Below are 20,532 nucleotides of genomic sequence, written 5' to 3' on the forward strand. Positions count from 1 at the left end.
CCATCATTCAAATAAAAGTGATCACCCCGAATACACCCATGGGGAATGCTATGCAACTGCGCGGAGCGAAACAATTTCCCAATTTTATTGTTGACCCTCTTTACCGAGTGGTTCAACGCTGACACAGAGAAACCCCCCCGCCAAACTTTCCTGGGGATCATGTGGGACCAGGCGATTGTGCACCCCGGGAGCCTCTTAGCAACCAGCTGACTGCCGACAAAATGTGTTCCAGTAACACTCGTCTTCCCAGTCTTACTAAGTCATTGCCCCCCAAGTGTACTATGACTATAGATGGCGGTGACCTTTGCCGCCCTAAGAGACCCTCCACAAACGGTTGAAATTGGTCAAAACAGAGGCCTCCTTTCCCATGGAAGGTCACTCTGAACCCGTATTCCCCAGATGCGTGAATCGCGTCACCTGCCATGAATACGTCCCCGGCGCGCCTCACGTATGAGTGGCCCATGACCCATACCACTTGCTCTCCAGTCGGTGATCCTTGACCGCTGGTCTCCTGGTGATGGGTTGACTCCAAATTCCGCCCCGCGTCACAGGCTTGCGAAACTGTAATTCAAACAAAAGACAACAAGCGTGAGTGCATTTCATCAGTCTTTTACAACATGTGCAATCGCACATACCTCTTGAAGCAGTTCGAGGACCAACGGCCTAGCTGTTTCACTTCTTCCGCACCCAGACCCCGGGCCGTAGCCTCAGTAGCGGCCCCTATTCTAAATGAGTGGGTCCCAAAATCGCACGGGTCCATGCCCGCCGCAGCGATTGTAAGTGCTAGCACCTTCTGAAACTGAAATCTCGTCAGAGGGGTGCCATCCTTGTGCCTAAGCAGGCTCCCTCCCCATGTCGCCGGCCTCTGTGCCAAATATTCCTCTAGACACTTTATCGGACAAGTGGGGCACCCTCGAGCGCGCTGCACAACCAACCCATCAGCCAACTCCAACGACATCACTCCCTCTCAAGCCCTCTGCGACTCCCTAGCTTCCTTCTTCCACAACAAAATCGCAGACATCCACAACAGCTTCGACAACCGACCCGAAGACCAACCAACCCAACCCTCTGCAGGACCTTCATCCCCCTTGAACATCCTTAATGACTGGAACCTAATCTCCACCGAGGACACCATCCGCCTGATGAACTCCATCCACTCAGGATCCCCAACTGACCCATGCCCTCACCACATCTTCAACAAAGCAGACTCCATCATAGCACCATACCTCCGAGATGTCATCAACCACTCCCTCAACGCCGCCACCTTCCCGGAAAGCTGGAAACACGCAGAACTCCGCGCCCTTCTGAAAAAACCCACAGCTGACCCCACCGAACTCAAAAACTACCGCCCCATCTTGCTTCTTCCATTCCCGGCCAAAGTCATCGAGAAAGCTGTCAACATCCAACTCGCCTCCTTCCTCGAAACCAACAAATCCCTCGACCCCTCACAGTCCAGCTTCCGAGCCAAACACAGCACTGAGACCGCACTTATCGCAGCAACAGACGACATTCGAACCTTACTGGACAATGGAGACACAGTCGCCCTCATCCTCCTCGACCTCTCCGCTGCCTTCGACACAGTCTGCCATAGCACCCTTCTACAGCGCCTCAGAAACGTAGGAATCCAAGGAAAAGCACTGGAATGGATCACCTCGTTCCTCACCGGAAGAACCCAGAGAGTCCGCCTCCCACCATTCAAGTCAGAGGCCTCTGAAGTCATCTGCGGCGTGCCACAAGGATCGTCACTCAGCCCCACCCTCTTCAACGTATACATGAGCCCCCTTGCGACCATCGCTCGCCAACACAATCTCAACATCATCTCCTACGCGGATGACACTCAACTTATCCTATCACTCACCAAAGACCCTAACACCGCCAAAACCAACTTACACGAAGGAATGAAAGAAGTAGCCGAGTGGATGAAGCACAGCCGTCTGAAACTGAACTCAGACAAAACAGAAGTCCTCATCCTAGGCACCTCCCCCTCCGCCTGGGATGACTCTTGGTGGCCAGAAGCCCTTGGAAAAGCACCCATCCCGACAGACCACGCACGGAACCTGGGCGTCATCTTGGACTCCTCACTCTCGATGACCAGACAAGTCAACGCCGTCTCATCATCTTGCTTCAACATTCTTCGCATGCTCAAAAAAACATTTCGCTGGATCCCCACCGAAACTAGAAAAACGATCACCCACGCACTGGTTACGAGCTGCCTGGACTACGGAAACACACTATACGCCGGTACCACCGCAAAACTCCAGAAAAAAAACTCCAACGCATCCAGAACGCTTCAGCCAGGCTCATACTAGACATCCCGCGTAAAGAACACATCTCTGGTCACCTGAAAAACCTCCACTGGCTCCCCGTAAATAAGAGGATTACCTTCCGCCTCCTAACCCACGCACACAAAGCACTCTACGAACTTGGACCCGAATGCCTCAACACACGACTGTCATTCTACACCCCCTCCCGCCAGCTACGATCCTCCAACCAAGCCCTTGCCACTGTACCTCGCATCAACAAAACCACCATGGGAGGGAGATCCTTCTCCTACCTGGCAGCTAAAACCTGGAACTCACTTCCCACTCACCTTCGCCTTACTCAAAACCACCTAGCATTCAGAAAACAACTTTAAACTTGGATATATGACAAGTAATTCCCCACCCCTTCTCTAGCGCCTGGAGACCCTATGGGTATGCAGCGCGCTATATAAATTTCTTGACTTGACTTGACATAGCTCCCTGGTCTGTCTTGGACCTGGCTATCGAGATCAGCATCGAATCACCCCGTATTTGTACGTGATCCCTGCATAAGCCTCCCTCCATATCTTTCTTGTTCCTCGCCACGAGTTCGCTTACCCGCATGCCCCATGAAATGCCAAGGCGAAAGCCGCCCAGAACAGAACTGCTTCGGAAGGGGAGGAGCATGTCTCATCCAGTTTTGCTAAAAGCCGAGACAATCTCTCTAAACCAATCGGGCGCCTCGTATCCTGTCTGCGACCCTCCAGGCGTTGCCAGCGCCGGATCGCTTTCCTAACTACAAAGGAACCCGTTGGGTCCCTTATGCCGTGGAGCTGTGCCATGAATGAAATGGCCGCCCTATGTCTGTTGGCGGTTGCAGCTGATCGGCCTTCTCTATGCAGCGCTACTAAGAAACCCAGGAAGGATTCCTCCTGCCCCCAGCTATGTCTCCCTGCCGGGCCTAAAAAGGTGCAGTAGGAACGAAACGCTCCCTCATAAGCCTTCCTCGTCCTGGGCACTAAGCTGGCTGCCACGAGGTCTTGTAATCCGGGGCACCGATCAGCCATAGTGCTTCGGGGCACGGTGCCGCCACTAGGTCCGCTGTGGGTAGATAGCCCCTGAAAGCCTGCATGTGTGAACGAGAGAGTGCATCAGCTGCATTATTCAGTACACCCGGCACATGTTTTGCCCTGAACTGTACATTCAATCTCATGCAACGTAAAACAATTTCTTTCAACAATCTCAAGATCCACTTGCAGCGGGCTGCCTGCTGATTAATGCACTCAACCACAGTCATATTGTCCGACCAAAACACTACTGAGCGGTCCCTAAAATCGTCTGGCCATGCCAACAGAGCAACCCAAATGGGAAATAGCTCCAAGAACCCAATGTTACCTGTCAGGCCGCTGGAGTGCCACCACGTCGGCCATACTTGCGCCGACCATCGGTTACCACAGATGGCGCCAAATCCCACGCTCCCGGCTGAATCGGTCCACAAACCCAGTTCGTCCGACGATGCTGGGGGTTTGTTCCACACTACTCGACCATTGAAGTCCGCCAGAAATGCCAACCAAATGCGCATATCCTGGCGAACCTCTGCCGACAGTCTCGTGCGGTGGTGTCCCTCCTTGAGGCCGACCATAGCTTGTGCAATGGAGCGTGAGAAGGGGCGAGCCATCGGTATTACTCTCAAGACAAAGTTAAGCTGACCCACTGTTTGTTGTAACTGGCGCTGGGTCACTTTGTTTTTGCCCAGGCATTGTGTTAAGGAAGCCCTGAACTTGGCCACCTTCTCTATTGGCAAACGGAAGCATCCTTCCACTGAATCGAGCTCAATTCCCAGAAACTCCAGTGAAGTAGATGGCCCCACCGTCTTACCTGGTGCCAATGGGACTCCAAACTCCTGCATGAGGATGCAGAAGTCCTGCAGCACCTGTGCACATTTCGCATTGCCGGCCGGCCCTAAAAACAGGAAGTCATCTAAATAGTGCATCACTGGTCTATGCCCAGTGGCCTCAGTGAATGCCCACTCTAAAAAGCTGCTGAACATTTCAGAATAAGCACAAGAAATTGAGCAACCCATGGGCATGCATTTATCCATGTAATAGTTCCCTTGGAACGTAAAACCTAGCAAGCGCTGGTCCCGCGGGTGTACCGGGAGCAATCTGAATGCCGATTTGATGTCCGATTTCGCCATCAGAGCACCGGGCCCAGGTGATTCAGTAGGGCAACAGCATCGTCGAATGATGCATACCGAACTGAACAGACATCCGGATCAATGGCTTCATTCACCGAGGCGCCCCTCAGGGCCGACAGATTGTGAATGAGTCTATACTCCCCCGGGTCTTTCTTCGGAACTACTCCTAGAGGTGAACACACAAAGTCCGCCACCGGCGGGCATGGAAAAGGTCTTGCTACCCGCCCCAAGCTGACTTCTTTGGAGATTTTCCTGGCTACCACTGCTGGGTAGTGTTGGACGGATTGCTGATTTTTACAAAAGGGGCTCCCCCGAAAATTCCCTGCCGGGATGTTGAAGCCATACAGGAAACCACTCCTCAAAATTCCGGCGGATACATGATCAGGGTATTTGTTCAACCAGGGAGTCAAAGCCATGATGTCAACGGGTGAAGACGATTGCTTCCCAAGCATCACCTCACTCTTGCTTGGACCCCCCCTTTCCTCCCGAACCACCGCTCTTGGATCTACAGCTAATCTCCAGGTGTGAGGAGTTCCCACAGCCCGCACAAGCATGCCGGAACCTACATGTTCCCTGGGGCCTGTTACAGTTACCTCTGTTGAAACCCCAACAGACCCCGCGCTTGCCCCCATTTCCGCCGGTCTTGGGCTGTGATTCCCCACCGGCGCTTGCTCGAAAGGGCTGCGCAGGCCTTTGCTGAATTGTCCCAGGCCCGCTCCCGCCCGGCAAGGACGTACCTGCCGATCCAGGCAAGAGCTGCTTGTGCCACGATACCGTGTCGAGGCAATCCCATGTCAAAGTTACATCAAACTCTTTAGCCTTTCGGAATTGCATGTCATATCCTTTCCACTCATTCCCCCCGTACATGTTATAAAAATCCATGATCCTATTCTGGTAACAGGATAGCTCGGGCAACACTTCAGGCTTACGTTCCCCCATTACTGCCGTAAATATAGAGAAGGCCTTCACCCAGTTCGCTACGGTCTCGTCGACGCTAAATTCCGCCATCTTGGCCCGCCATACACTGGGGTGCCATAAATCTTTCTGGGTCTTTGCGTATTCCATCTCACGATGGTCGGTCAATAATGAAAACATATTAACATACTTGTCCCCCCATATCATTTCCTTCGTGGCCGCAGGGATGTGCTGGGCCACCCTCTCGCGCCTTGAAGGCACTGAACTTTCCCCCACCATTGGCAATGGGTTCTTACCGGGTTCAACCGCCGTGTCTGCTGTCTTTTCCCGGCCAACCGTAGTTATTCCTGGCGCCACCTGTGGGGAAATAGAAGGAACATTCGCCGTCCCGGCTTCTCTCGACTGCCGTAACTGCTCGATTATTAATCTAGCTTCCTCGCCGGATCCCCCGCAGCCACTGCCCCCCCTGCTTTCTTTTTAAGCCAGGGCAACACTGCCGCTAACTGGAGGGCCAGTTCTGGGGGCATCTGATCATCATTAACCGGGGTAATTACAACAGGGATTGGTAAACCTATGTCTGGACTCGGTACCGGGCTGTCCGCCGGTGTGATGGGGGCACCTCCGGAACCGGGTCCTCCCCGGAAACCGTCCTCTTCTTACTACGCTTCCCCCTACCCTCAGGGCCGACTCCCGGCAAGGCCGGGCCTATCACCTTCTTAGGACGGCCCGAGGGGTTGTTCTGGGGCGCTAACTGCTTTTTAACCTCGGCCAAACCTCGACCGATCGAATCTACTTTACCCAGTTTTCGGTCCATGATCGCCATTCGATTCGACAAGGTGCGCAGTACCTTCTCCAGCTCGGAGCTCTTTCCCGCTTTTTTGCCGGCCATAGCTTCGTGTACTCCGCTCTAGTCGATCGACGAGGTCCCAGATCCTTCACACTCCTGAAACTGAAAGAGAAACAACAAGATTACAAGTTCTCAAAATTGCCGCTTGTTCCGTCGAGGGCTCACGAGCAACGAGTGGTGCAGCCTTCAGAGCACTGGAACAAGAGGACGCTTCTTCGCATTCCCGCTCAATTTATCCGTCTGCGGGAGGGCGGGGACCCTCCTCAGGTACGCCCACTGGGCGCGGTCTTCCGGGCGGGTGTCTAGGACAACCCCTTCTGGGCGGGAAGGGCGTGCTCCGGCTACGCCGCTTTGGGCATACCAGCCGAACCACGCCCCCCGCCCAAAATGGTTTCCCGGGGGGATCGGGGCACCCATCCATACGTTCGGGGGGACCGAGTGGTCTTCCCTTTCCAGTTGACTTACTTAACAAGGATATTGAACATTTTTCCTTGAGAAAGAGTCCTCGGTTAGTTCTCCTGCAGTTTTATGGGACGCTTTTAAATGTACGATCAGGGACAAAATATTTAAAAAATGGCAAATAGGAATTCAGATATTAAAACGGAACTTGCTGCTTTAGCGGATAACATTAAGCAGAAAGAATCCCTATATAGGATTTCTAAGGATAAGATGCTCTTACAAGATATCAAAAATCTAAAATATTCTTACAATTCTATTGTAACTAAGATAGCTCATATTGGTGTCCAGGTGCAGAAGTGCAAACGGTTACTCCTAAACAATCGAGGAGGGATGGTATTGGCGGCTACGTTAAGGTTCCATGAGTCTAATATCAGATCAGCACAGATTTCTTGTATAAATGACAGTTCTGGAGCTAGGAAATTTCAAACTAAAGAGATCCTTGAGGTCTTTCGTGAAAATTAGAGTAAATTATATACTCAATCAATCAATCAGTGACACTTATAAAGCGCGCTACATACCCGTGGGGTCTCAAGGCGCTGGGGGGGGGGGAGCCGCTACTGCTCGAACAGCCAGGTCTTCAGCTTCTTCCTGAAGGAGAGGTGGTCTTGGGTCAGGCGCAGGTCGGTCGGGAGGGAGTTCCAGGTCTTGGCGGCCAGGTGGGAGAAGGACCTTCCTCCTGTAGTCGCTCTTCGGATGCGGGGGACGGCGGCGAGGGCGTGGTTGGCTGATCGGAGGTGGCGTTTGGGAGCGTAGAAGTTGACTCGGCTGTTGAGGTAGCTCGGGCCTTGGTCGTGTAGGGCTTTGTGTGCGTGGGTGAGGAGGCGGAAGGTGATTCTTTTGTTGACGGGGAGCCAGTGAAGGTCTCGCAGATGTCCGGAGATGTGGCTGGTTCGTGGGATGTCGAGGATGAGTCTGGCTGAGGCGTTCTGGATCCGCTGGAGTCTCTTCTGGAGCTTGGCGGTGGTCCCGGCGTAGAGGGCGTTGCCGTAGTCCAGTCGGCTGGTGACGAGGGCCTGGGTGACGGTCTTCCTGGTCTCGGTGGGGATCCACCAGAAGATCTTCCGTAGCATGCGTAGGATGTTGAAGCATGCCGAGGAGACGTTGTTGACTTGCCTGGTCATGGAGAGGGAGGAGTCCAGGATGAAGCCCAGGTTGCGTGCATGGTCTGTCGGTTTGGGTGCGGTGCCCAGGGCGGGAGGCCACCAGGAGTCGTCCCAGGCGGAGGGAGAGGAGCCCAGGATGAGGACCTCCGTCTTGTCCGAGTTCAGTTTCAGGCGGCTGGTCGTCATCCACTCGGCTACCTCTTTCATCCCTTCGTGCAGGTTGGCTCTGGCGGCGGCGGGGTCGTTGGTCAGGGAGAGGATCAGCTGGGTGTCGTCGGCGTAGGAGATTATGCTGAGGTTGTGTTTGCGTACGATGGCCGCGAGGGGGCTCATGTAGACGTTGAAGAGGGTGGGGCTCAGAGATGATCCTTGGGGGACGCCGCAGATGACTTCGGTGGCCTCTGACTTGTACGGTGGTAGGCGGACTCTCTGTGTTCTCCCGTCGAGGAAGGAGGTGATCCACTCCAGCGCCTTGTCCTGGATTCCGACGTTGCTGAGGCGCCGTACTAGGGTGCGGTGGCAGACCGTGTCGAATGCTGCGGAGAGGTCTAGGAGGATGAGGGCCGCTGTTTCTCCATTGTCCATCAGGGCTCGGATGTCGTCGCTGGCGGCGATGAGGGCGGTCTCGGTGCTGTGGTTGGCTCGGAAGCCGGACTGTGAGGGGTCGAGGGATCCGTTCGTCTCGAGGAAAGCGGCCATCTGCTTGTTGACGGTCTTCTCGATGACTTTGGCTGGAAACGGGAGGAGCGAGATGGGGCGGTAATTCTTGAGGTCGGTGGGGTCCGCTGTCGGTTTCTTGAGTAGGGCGCTGAGTTCGGCGTGTTTCCAGCTCTCGGGGAAGATGGTGGTGTCGAGGGATGTGTTGATGATGTCTCGCAGGTGGGGTGCGATGACAGCGTCGGCTTTGTTGAAGACGTGGTGAGGGCAGGGGTCGGTCGGTGATCCGGAGTGGATGGAGTTCATCGTGCGGATGGTGTCTTCGGTGCTGATCGGGGTCCAGGCGCGGAGGGTGGTGGTGGGGGGTGGTTGTTCGGTCATGGTGTGCGTTGGTTGGTTGTTGAAGCTGTTGTGTATGTCCGCGATCTTGTTGTGGAAGTATGAAGCCAGGGAGTTGCAGAGGTCTTGCGATGGGGTGATGTCGTTGTTTCCTGCGCTGGGGTTGGAAAGCTCTTTGACGATGTTGAAGAGTTCCTTGCAGTTGTGTGCGTTGTTGTCCAACCGGTCCTTGAATGCTGTTTTCTTGGCGGCGCGGATCAGCTGGTGGTGTTTCCGGGTGGCAAGTTTGAAGGAGGTCCTGTTGTCCGGTGTCGGTTCCCTTCTCCAGACTTTCTCGAGGGCTCGGCAGTTCTTCTTGGAGCTCTTGAGTTCGTCGGTGAACCATGGGGCTTTCTTGCTGCCGGGTCTGCTGGGCGGGGTCCTCAGTGGGGCGAGTTCGTCCGCGCAGTTGCTGATCCACTTCGTGAGGTTGTCGGCGGCCTGGCTGGGGTTCGCTGAGCTGGCAGGAGGGTGCTGGCTCAGGGAGGTGGCGAGCTGGTCTGCTGTGATCTTGTTCCAGCTTCTGCGGGCGGTCTGTTGCTGGTGGTGGTGGGTCGTTGTTTTCTTGAAGGTGAAGTGGACGCAGCTGTGGTCCGTCCATTGAAGCTCTGTGGTGTGGCTGAAGTTGATGTCCTTGCTGGATGAGAAGACAGCGTCGAGTGTGTGTCCGGCGAGGTGGGTGGGGGTGGACACCAGTTGCTTGAGTCCCAGGTTGGTGAGGTTGTCGAGCAGGGTGCTGGTGTTGCGGTCGTTGTTGTTCTCCAGATGGAAGTTGAGGTCTCCCAGGAGGATGTAGTCAGCGGAGGGGAGGGCATGTGGGCTGACGAAGTCGGCGATGTCCTCGCTGAATTGTGTGCGTGGTCCAGGGGGTCGGTAGATCAGGGTGCCTCTGAGGGTGGTGTTCGGGTTGGTGTGGATCTGGAAATGCAGGTGTTCGGCGGTGGTCAGGGAGTTGTCGGTGCTGGTCGTGAGACGGATGGTGCTCCTGTGGATGATGGCGATGCCTCCTCCCATTTGGTTGGCGTTTCGGTCCCTCCGGACGATCTTGTAGCCCTCTGGGATGGCGATGGCGATGTCGGGAGCTGAAGAGGCGTTCATCCAGGTCTCCGTGAGGAAGGCAACGTCTGGAGCTGTGGTGTCGAGGAGGTTCCAGAGTTCGATGGCATGTCTGTGGATGGAGCGGGTGTTGAGCAGGATGCACTTGAGGTGGGTACTGCTGGTGTTCGGCTTGGTGGGTGCTGGTGCGAGGCAGGTCCGGATGCAGGTGAACTTGCAGGCGTGGCAGCTGAAGGGTCCGTGGGTACGTCGTGGAGAGGCTTGCTGGCATTCTGGGAGTCGGCCGGTGTTGAGAGCGGTGAGGGTGGCGGCGGAGTACGTCAGGCGGGTCAGTCGGGGTCTTCGTGGGCCAGGGGTCCTGGCGCTGGTCGCGATCCGGTCGCGGACGGGCGTAGACGGGCTTACCTTTGGCGCGCCTTCGGCGCACAATCGGCGCGCCCGCTGCGCGTCCGCACGGTCGCCATTTAAGGCGAAGTGCGCGGGTGGGCGGAGCAGCTGGGAGGCGGGAGCGGGGAGGGAACAGAAGAGAAAAAGGGGCGGGGCCAATGTCGGTGGCGGGAAGCGAGAGCGGAGGGCGGCGAGGTAGGCGGCCAATCAGGAAGGAAACTGGACACGGCACAGGGGATACAAAGAAATTAACAGGCACAAATTTAGGGCAAAACAAATAAAAACGGCAAAATACGCGAGCAGACGGCAGAAACAGACAAGCACAAATTACGGGCAAAACGAGGAAAAACAGCAAAATACGCGAGCAGACGGCAGAAACAGACAAGCACAAATTACGGGCAAAACGAGGAAAAACAGCAAAATACGCGAGCAGACGGCAGAAACAGACAAGCACAAATTTAGGGCAAAACAAGGAAAAACGGCAAAATACGCGAGCAGACGGCAGAAACAGACAAGCACAAATTACGGGCAAAACAACTGGGAAACCAGAGGGGAGCGACCACGGCGTCAGCGAGGCAGAAGGCAGGCAGGCAGAGGGGAACACACGCAGCAGCTGGTGGCCGTGCGGCGCGGGGGTGTCCCACAAGTGGGAAGTATACTCCTCATAATCAATCCTCTTTTCATAAATGCCAACCATTTTTAAATTCGATTCCTATTCAGACTGTTTCTGATGCTGATGGAGTCAAGTTGGGGGGACCGATTGAATTTGAGGAAGTTATTCATGCTATAAAATCCACCCGCTCAGGGAAAGCTCCAGGTCCAGATGGGTTTCCCATTCTGTTTTATACGACTTTTCTTCCATCTTTCGTATCTCGCCTTAAAGATGTTTTTGATCACTTTATTTCATCAGGCTCAGTTTCTGGTTCTGTGGCAGCGGCTACTATTGTAGTAATCCCTAAAGAGGGTAAAGGTAATTTGGATCCTAAGAATTTTCGCCCCATATCTCTCCTAAATATGGAAGCGAAAATATTTGCCAAGACCCTGGCCAAACGTCTGGAACCATATATTCCTCTGCTTATTCACCCATCGCAGACTGGCTTTGTTAAAGGTAGGTTGACTAGGGATAATATTCGAAAAAATGTTCATATCCTGGGGAAAGCAAAGTTATCCAGCCTTCCTGCAGCGGCCCTTGCCCTCAATGCCGAAAAGGCTTTTGATAAGGTTTTGTGACCTTTTTTACATGCAGTACTTCGAGCCCACAATCTTGGAGATTCCTTTGCTAATATAGTGATGTCTTTGTACGCACATCCTAGGGCAAATATTAGAGTTAACAGAGCTACCTCTTCTTTTTTTAATCTGTGTCAAGGTACTAGACATGGGTGCCCGTTATCGCCTCTTTTGTTTTTGTTATCTATTGACCCTCTTCTTCGCCTACTTAATCTCAATCAGGATATTAAAGGGTTTCAATTTGTTTCAACCTGTATCAAAATAGCTGCCTATGCAGATGATGTGCTCATTCTTTCTGATGATATAGTTAATGCAATTCCTGCTATTTCCAAGACTATTAATCTATTTTCTAGTGTTTCAGGATATACTCTCAATAAAGATAAAACGGAGATGTTTCCCCTCAACGCGTATTGTTTTCCTGCACACATGGGGAATGCTAGCTTTAAATGGCAATCAAAGCATATTTGGGGATTTGGTTTTACAGTACTTTATCAGACACAGTCTCATATAATGAATCTCAAACTTTTCTTAAGGTTTGTCAACTTCTGGATACTTGGTCACCTAAATATATTTTGTGGTGGGGACGTCTATAAACTTTAAAGATGATGATAACGCCCATTATTAACTTTGTGTCCTCAATGCTTCCTGTTAAGTTGTCTACGTCTTTTTTTCATGAAATTGATTCCCCCACTTCAAAATTCCTCTGGAGTGATAAGAGAGCCCGAATAGCCTATAAACATTTGAGGGAAACCTTATGACATGGGAGGCTGTAATTTTCCTGACTGGGATCGATACCAAGTGACTTTTTTAGCCTCCCAAGAGGCTCTTTGGTTCTCTACAGATCCTCGACATACTCCGCTGTGGGTGTATGTTGAGCGAGAATTATCTTCTACTCTACCTACCTCTTCTTTTTTAACTGCGTCCACATTATCTATTCCTTTTTCTCGTTTTATTATTTTAGATACCATTGCTGCCGTGAAAGCTATTGACAATAAAGTATCTAAGCCAATTCATAAGTCTAGATGGTCTTCTTTGTGGCACAATCCTAAAATTAAGATTGATATTGACTCGACATTGGTGGCCTACTGGGCTAACAAGGGTATTACGTTAGTTCACCATCTTTATGATCCAAATCATAATCCATTACCTTTTTGTTCCTTAGCTCTGCAGTTTTCTCTCACTAATTTGGATTTTTATATATTTTTGAAAGTCAAAGTTGCCGTTGCTAAGGTTCATTTTGATTCAGTTTCCCATACAGTTTCTCTCCTATCTATATGGTACAAATCAGGTCATGTGGCTTCTTTGATATATACATTTTTATCTTCCACACCGCCTGTATTGACTACCGTTACACAACAGACTTGGCTACATCATTTTGATCATGATCTTTTTAAACATATCTCACCAGAAACTTGGCAAATTATTGGGAGACTTTCTCTTCGTAATAAGATTGCCCCCTTTCTAATTCAGTCTAAATTTTTTTCTCTCAATCTGCTACATTGGACACCGGTGTGCTTGCACTCTCTCAATCTTAAAGATAATGATCTTTGTAGGAGTTGTAACTTAGCCGCTGGTACACATCAGCATATGTTTTTTGAATGTTCTTTACTCCAACCTTTTTGGGAATTGGTCCATAAACATCTCATGCTAATCTTTAACATTCAGTCTCAGCTTTCGTTATCTCTAATACTGTTGGGTCCATGGGCTACACTATTGCCATTGCCGTTGGATTCTTTAGATATGCAGTTATTAGACTTGTTGTTGACAACTGCGGTGAAGATTATTCTTACGGAGTGGAAAACATTTGGGTCCATATCCTATTATACATCTGTGGAGGAGAATCATCTTTCTCCCTCCATTTCTAGTGGGGTATGGAGATCTTTGGACAGATATGTGGACTTAGCTTCGAAGGGTTTGGTAGAGCAATATCCCTTTGTGTCGTCTCCTTGATTTATTTTTCCCGTCTTTTGTATCAGGAGACTCACTCTCCTTTCTTCTCACTCTCCTTTCTTCTCTTTCTTCTTTTCTCTTTCCTTTCTGTCTCTTTTTCCTCCTTCCTTTCATTTTTTCTTTTGATTCATTTTTATCAAGTGATGTATCTGACTTGTTAATATGGTTCCGCTATGATTTTGACTTTGCAACATGCTATTTGCATTGTTATGTAGGAGCTATATATGACAGTATTGACACTGAGTTTTGTATTACTCTTTTGTCAGTGTATTACTTTTTATTGTATTTAACTATTTATATGTCCTTTTTAAGTTAATAAAGATATTAGAACACTAGGAAAAAAAAACAAAAAGAGTGTTTTGCGATAAATATCTTAAGTTCTTGCTAATATCCCCCTTGGAGTGTAATATTATACCTCCAAGTGGATGGTGCTGTCCCTTTAATTTGTGATTAATCTTTCCGGAAGCAGCGATTACAAGAAGTAAGGCAGAAGATTGGGGAGTCTTGGATCGTGTTCTATTGTTGAGAATAAGGAAAACAAACATACATTTTTCAGTTTGTTCGCAGCAAGAAAGAAGGAAGATAGCTGCCTGGTTCAGGACTGTATATTGGATTGGAATGTTGTTAAGATTCCTATTCTAAGTTCTAAGTGTAATGTTTTAAGTTGCTGCTGTTTGAGTGGCAGTAAAGAATTATGCTTAATATTAGCCTCTGTGTCTTTAATAAAATCATAATTTTCTACCCACCCCTGCTGTGGAAAATCTGCATTTCTGTCAACACAAACCAGGAATCCAACATAGGCATTCAAATCTTGGCTCTCTAACTGATGCCTTACTTGCCTTAAAGGACGATTTTGCAGAGGAAGTTTTCCTGGATGAGACAGAATCCACAGCTGCTAGGATAATCATTTTGCAATTCTGCTATGGGGCACTGCCGCTCCACTCTTTTACTGCTAAATGGGTACGTGATCTTAATGTGATAGATTGGCAATGTAGAGAGAATAAAGAAACAGTTGAGCTTGCTATATTTTTCTGCCCAGCTTAAACGACCAGCAGGAAGAAATGGTTACTATCTATAAGCCATAATTTGGGTATTCGGGAGCACAGAGAGGAACTAAGAATCTTGAAAGCAGACACAAGACATTTTAGTGTCTTTGTAGTTTCTTGTTTTTGGAGTTCCATGTGGCGAGTGAGACAGAAATTGACTATTCGTCTAGAAAAACAAGTTACTGATGTACAATTAAAATTGCAACCCTTACTTTACTAATCGGAATGTTTCAAACATATCAATGAGCGAAGATACAAAAGATTATTCATTTTGGACTGTCATGAATACACCGTATTTAGCCTACATTTTATATCTGCTTTTAATAAATTGGAAATATTTATAGATCAACTTGATGGCTTTTATCTATATATATTGATTATGTTTTATTTTTTATATATGTGTGTTGTTTGATATGTACTTTCATGAGTATATAGCTGAAATAAAGATTTGAATGGAAAGCTGTTCACAGTAACCTTTCTGAAATACTCTCCCACTATCCAACAGTGCTCTTTAGTGGTTGCACAGTGACAATTGTACAGCTCCCTAATAAATAACAATTGTTGGCATGCTTTGTCAAACCACTGCATTTGGGATACCTAAAGCTGCTTGATTTGTGCTTGACCCACATTGTTAAAAAATCATCAGCATTTCTGATAGGACTCCTTTGTCTGAAAACAAAGCTTTGGGATAACCCTTTTATAAGAAAGCCAAAACACGATCATTATCAAGTTGATCCACAAATCTAAACGCTCTCCACTTAGATTACTGATCAATCAGAACAATAGTGAACCTGCATTCTTGCTGCAAGCTGTTAAAAAAAAGTAATGAAATGAATTTCGAGTTTCTCAGAAGTCTAATTGGGAAAATCCATTGCAAACATGGGAGGAGTGCGACACTTAAATCCATTAGTATTGCTCATGCAGTTTCCTTTCAAGAAGATAAGCAGGCTTTGAAAGTCTGGGTCGCTGAGGGTGTCGAACAAAACGAAAGCACCTAACCAGGGCTTCAAAATTGAGGAATCCCAGAAGGTAGCGAAACAAAATAGTCAAGCTGTTAGGTGTGTGTCAAAGTCGACGAATGACTGATGCTTCTATGGAGAGGCTTGTTGTCTAGTGTAGAACATCTCTCAGCCAGCATGTCAGCACAGGACCAAAAAACGAATTACTTACCTTCGGTAACAAATTTTCTGGTGGATACTCTCTCCCTCAGATTCCTCAACTTGTTAATATTCGCCAGGTGTCAGACTGCATCCAGAAACTTTAAAATCAGTACACCTGTGCGGGAGCAAGTGGTATTGTACAGCTCCACACCAAAGTTGTTCTGGTCCAGAAGTGAGAAGCGGAGCCGCGTGAGAGTGCTATTCATGTGTGCAAGAAGAGAATTGGAAAAAGGATAAGCAAGAATTTCACTTATCTCAGTGAAACCGGCTCTAAACAAAGGAAATCGATTGGAGCCCTTCCTACCTATATTTATTAGGACGGGGATAGGCTGGCTACACCTATGGACTTTGGTACCTTTGGACAATGGTGGACAACACCAGCTTGACACAAATCAGACTATCACACACACCCCAGATATCACAGCACAGTTCTGATGTCGACAAACAAAAATAAACAAAATGGCAAATCTACTTTGAGCTTGCATAATTGCCAAGCTCACTGGAGGAAAAACATAAAATAAGAGAGAAAGAAGTTAGGGGCAGGCAGCACAGATTAACTAAACTCTCCAGAGGATTTTCCTGAGTGATATAATGATTTCAAAAGGTATGTCACCCTCAATTATTATCTCATCATAAATTAAGAGTGGTGACGTAGTCAAACTATTCTTGACTGTGGTATCCTGTTTAAGCAAGGTTGTGGCAAGTAAAAATAAAAGCATTTGTGTGATAGTAGGTGGAATTGCCAGATTTAGTGCACTAAAAATACTCCATATACAGAATAGAAAAAACTATCTCAATACAGTCCCTTCAACTGTGGGTTACATGGAAAAAAAGAATCTACTTCTCCTGCAGCGGACAACACACAATACGGTACTTCCTTTATAACAGATTACTTTTTTACTCCATAATCACTTCATATAATGAATGTCTCTATATCTGAGAAATGTTGATCATGTTCTCCTTATACAAGTAGTCAAGGTCACATGTTTTTTAATTAATCTATTTTGGACTCGAATTTGGAGAATGTTATTCTAAAATCATATCTGCTACTTCAAAATGGTATTGTAGTATTTATTTAATAACACCCTTCAAACAAAAAGAAGATATACCCATACAACAAAGAGAAGTGTCTCCAGTAAATCAATGAATTTTATTGGCTAGATTTTAATCATTTTATTGTCAAACTGCTCACTTGAAAAATGTAAGTAGCTGGTTTCCCAGCATCTGCTACATTAAAAAATGTTGGAAAAATATAATAATTTAGTAATAGTAGTGATGTGTCTTATTGGAAATTATAATCACCCAGTTTTAACTGGTGCTGTGGACTTCCTGCTTCTGTTCAGGTCTCACCTCTGTATCGCACTCTAAAAGTGATTTAATACCAGTATATTTATCGTGTAACTGTTGGGTGAGATTTTTAAGTTTCTCCTCTCTCTTCTGAATTTTTTTCACCAATTCCTTTATGGCTTCCAGTGTCTCCTGATCACGCTCCGCAAAGTCCTGAAAGATAAAAATTAAATATGTTTGAAAATTCTCAAATACATGCATCTATACATCCATGCAAACACACATGCAGTGTTAGCTGATGCTTTCAATGTCTGCATTATACATTGTGAGTCATTGGCTGAGGCCTTCAAGATACAAATGCTCAGATTAGATAAAGGAGGCAACAGGTACCACCAGGTTCTAATTACTGTCATTATGTAAGAAAGGTGGAAATGACTGGTGTGCTCTGCCAGCATCATCATTTTGCTAGGGGCATACATTATGCATATGTGGACAGCTCGTTCCCATTCAGCGCTGGTGAGAGAACCTCTGCAAAGCTCACCTTATTGTTAGTGCTTCATTGGTGAGGTGCTTCCCAAGACCCCCTATATATTGAGGATCTCACCTACCTCGCATGAACCAGCACTGAGATTTTAAAAATGTATTCCATTGGAGTGTTGAATGGAAGAGACGCAATCAGGAGTTGAACACGCCTGGTTTCTCCTAGTGGGTGTTATTGAGTGGTGGACAGAAATACTGCCAGCCCTACCAGGATCAAGCAGTCTAATAGTTCTGTAGAGTCATCAAGTGGTGTATGTTGGTACATTAAGGATAGCCAAAGATGAAAACTTTAACTGCAGGTATAGCATGAAAACTGTAAAATTTGAACCATCAATCATAGCACTGTACTTTGATTCTCGGATGTAAACCTTTGTACGTTTTTTTGGGATGTGTAGGGTGTCGATGTACGGGGACATTTTTGTCATCACAGTCAATGTTTTTCCTGTTCTTGCCTAAAATCACTTTGGCTGTCTGTTGAGATTCCTTACTCTCCAACTATGTCATCGAAAATCACAGTTTTTAACCCAAAAGAGACCAAAAGCCTTTGAGATAGTAACATATTTAAAGTATATCTTTAGTCTTGTAAGAAATTGGGTTATTAGTTGTGAAGGATGCGTGTCCGGCACCAGTAATAGGTCCACAATTGCCTTGTAACTGGGAACCAAGTACCCAATTGTAGCACTTGACTGTCTCAAGGTAGTGAAACGGAGCTGTCAACGGCCTACACAGGACGGGTTGTATGGGCTAGCAATCACAATTCACTATCATGCAATAGCAAAACTCAATGCATTATTGTCTAGTCAGTGATTTTTGATTTAAAATAAAAAAGTACTTTTATTACAGGTACACACACTACTAAATACGATAGCGATTTACAAAAATGTAAATCAGGTAGATGAAAAAACCCTTGGTCAGCAGCGGCCCATGCAGTTAAGAGTAGTGGGCTGGGGGGAGGGGATTTTGACAGACGACGAGGGGGGAACATTAATTATTTATTTAATTATCCCTCGTGGTCGTCTGTCGAATCCCCCGCAACCTGGCCCCATCGCTCTTACCTGCAAGGGCCGCGGCTGCCCTTGGTGCCACCCTCCTGTCACATTACACGCCTATGGCAGATGCCATTTACTGCTTTAATCACAAAGGTTTGTTCCATAAATATGACAATGTTTTTGATGGAGAGCCAGCTAATTTGGTGGCAGTAAAGAGTGGGATTATGCCCTGGTAGATTGTAAAAAGTTCATAAACTTTTATTTTTTAAGTTTTGTATAAGCAATACCCAAACAATGACAGACTTTCAGCATTATACACAACATAGCGAGCATCAACTGTAGAGCATACATTTTCCAGTTTTCCAGTTTACATTATGCCTATCCTTCGCCTCACCTGTATTTTTTACATATTTCTACGGCGGTGCTCCCTCTTACTGTCCCTTGTACAATGTAATACAGTCACCCATTATAATTCTTTGACATTATTATATGTTAATTTGTTTAGCTTCATGACAGTTGCTTTCCGTGATCCATTATAGCCTTAAAGCCCGACAGAGCTGGCTCTACAGGGCATTAAAGGCCCGATCCAACGTTAAAGGCCCAAGCCGAAGTCGAGGACCTTTAACAAGGGAGCGGGCCTTTAATGGCCGGTAGAGCCTGCTATGGAGGGCTCTAAAGCTATAAGAACATTCCGCCCCTATAGGCGTTTTTTGGTCTAATGTATCAGTCACTACGCAAAAAAGACATAATCCCTTTATTGAAGAATATGAATGCCCCCGTCATTAGGTTGCTCTTCGAATTTGCAAAACTGATATGGCAGAACACTTGATTTTTAGCTTATCTGGATATTAATTCCAAGAAGACGGACACCCTTTTAATTATAAAGACAATATGGAAAGAGCAGATTATATTGATCCATGTTTGCACAGGAATGAAACAAAAGGGTGATTTTAGATTGTGTAAATATTTGAAAATTGGTTCTCTTTAGAAGTCTGCATTTTTGCATATTTTCTGATCTATGCAATGACACTGTGTTTAAGCATGGGCGGAAAATCCGTTTCGCTCGCGGATTTTGCGGATTTTGGGGAAATTCGCAATCCGCGAGATTTGCGAATTTCCCGCAAAATCCGCAAATTCGCACGCAGCGGATTTTTTTTGCGGCGCGCGGCGTTGGTGATACAATTTTTGCGGCGCGCGGCGTTTATCATCGTTTGCCGAGTTGTTTTTCTCGATAGTTTGCGAGTGCTGCGCCATTTTGGATCTTGCTGTGTGATCCCGCGGGAATTGGCGAGCGCGATTACGTCATCGTGGCTTGTGTCAACGCGAGTACGGCGAGATCACGTCTCGCGGTACTTCGCAATTGCGAGATTTGAGATGCGGCGAGCAGCAAGAATCTCGCACAAGCGAAAATATAAAATTTGCAATTCTGCACAAGAAATCCACCAGCAAGCAGCATAAACCTTCTTGAAATGATGATTTTTATCTGAATAACTCCTTAGGTTGACATTTGCCTGCACTTTTTTAGCGAGGAGTCCATTTTGGGGAGGGGGGGAGGGGGGTGGGAGGAAGGAAGTGCCCCACAGTCTTCAACTTCCTGTTCCTGTTCAGCAGGCTCCTCCCAGTGCTTTGTCCATCTCCTGGTCACTTTTCATTTGGATCTGGAGCTGGAAGGATTACTTTTTGTGGATGCTGCTGGATCTTTGGATTTGAGGCCTTTTTGACTTTCTTTGGATCACTGTTGGATTAGAAATTTTACAAGTAAGTTTGTTTGGGGCATTACAGTTGCTGCAACTAAAATTTTGGAATTTTCGATTTTTGGGCTGCTTTGGGGCCTTTTGCCCAGGGGGTACTCAGTGGTGGGTGGACTGAGTCTTTCTGTGGGTTGTCTTGAACTTAAACATCATGGAGGCCATGGATGGATTGGGATTGTGCTGATTTTTCAGTGATTTTCGTTTTTTGGGGCTGTACTTGTGGCCTTTTCACCAGGGGTATTTGAGTCTAGCATGGGCCTAGTCTTTCTGTGGGATGTCTTGAACTTAAACATCATGGAGGCCATGGATGGAATGGGATTGTGCTGATTTTTCAGTGATTTTC

General features: G+C 47.7%; 1 protein-coding gene across 1 annotated transcript in view; it reads right to left on the bottom strand.

Moving 5' to 3' along the window:
- Window positions 1-16,679: 16,679 nt before the first annotated feature.
- CCDC175 (coiled-coil domain containing 175) overlaps window positions 16,680-20,532 on the bottom strand; it is a 406,581-nt gene continuing 402,728 nt past the window's right edge. The window contains exon 19 of the mRNA XM_086938208.1: window positions 16,680-17,122. Within this exon, the coding sequence (XP_086794334.1) occupies window positions 16,931-17,122 (192 nt within the window). The 3' untranslated portion in view covers window positions 16,680-16,930. The remainder of the gene's footprint in view (window positions 17,123-20,532) is intronic.

This window comes from Lissotriton vulgaris, chromosome 9 (assembly GCF_964263255.1).
Source record: "Lissotriton vulgaris chromosome 9, aLisVul1.2, whole genome shotgun sequence".
NCBI lineage: Eukaryota > Metazoa > Chordata > Amphibia > Caudata > Salamandridae > Lissotriton > Lissotriton vulgaris.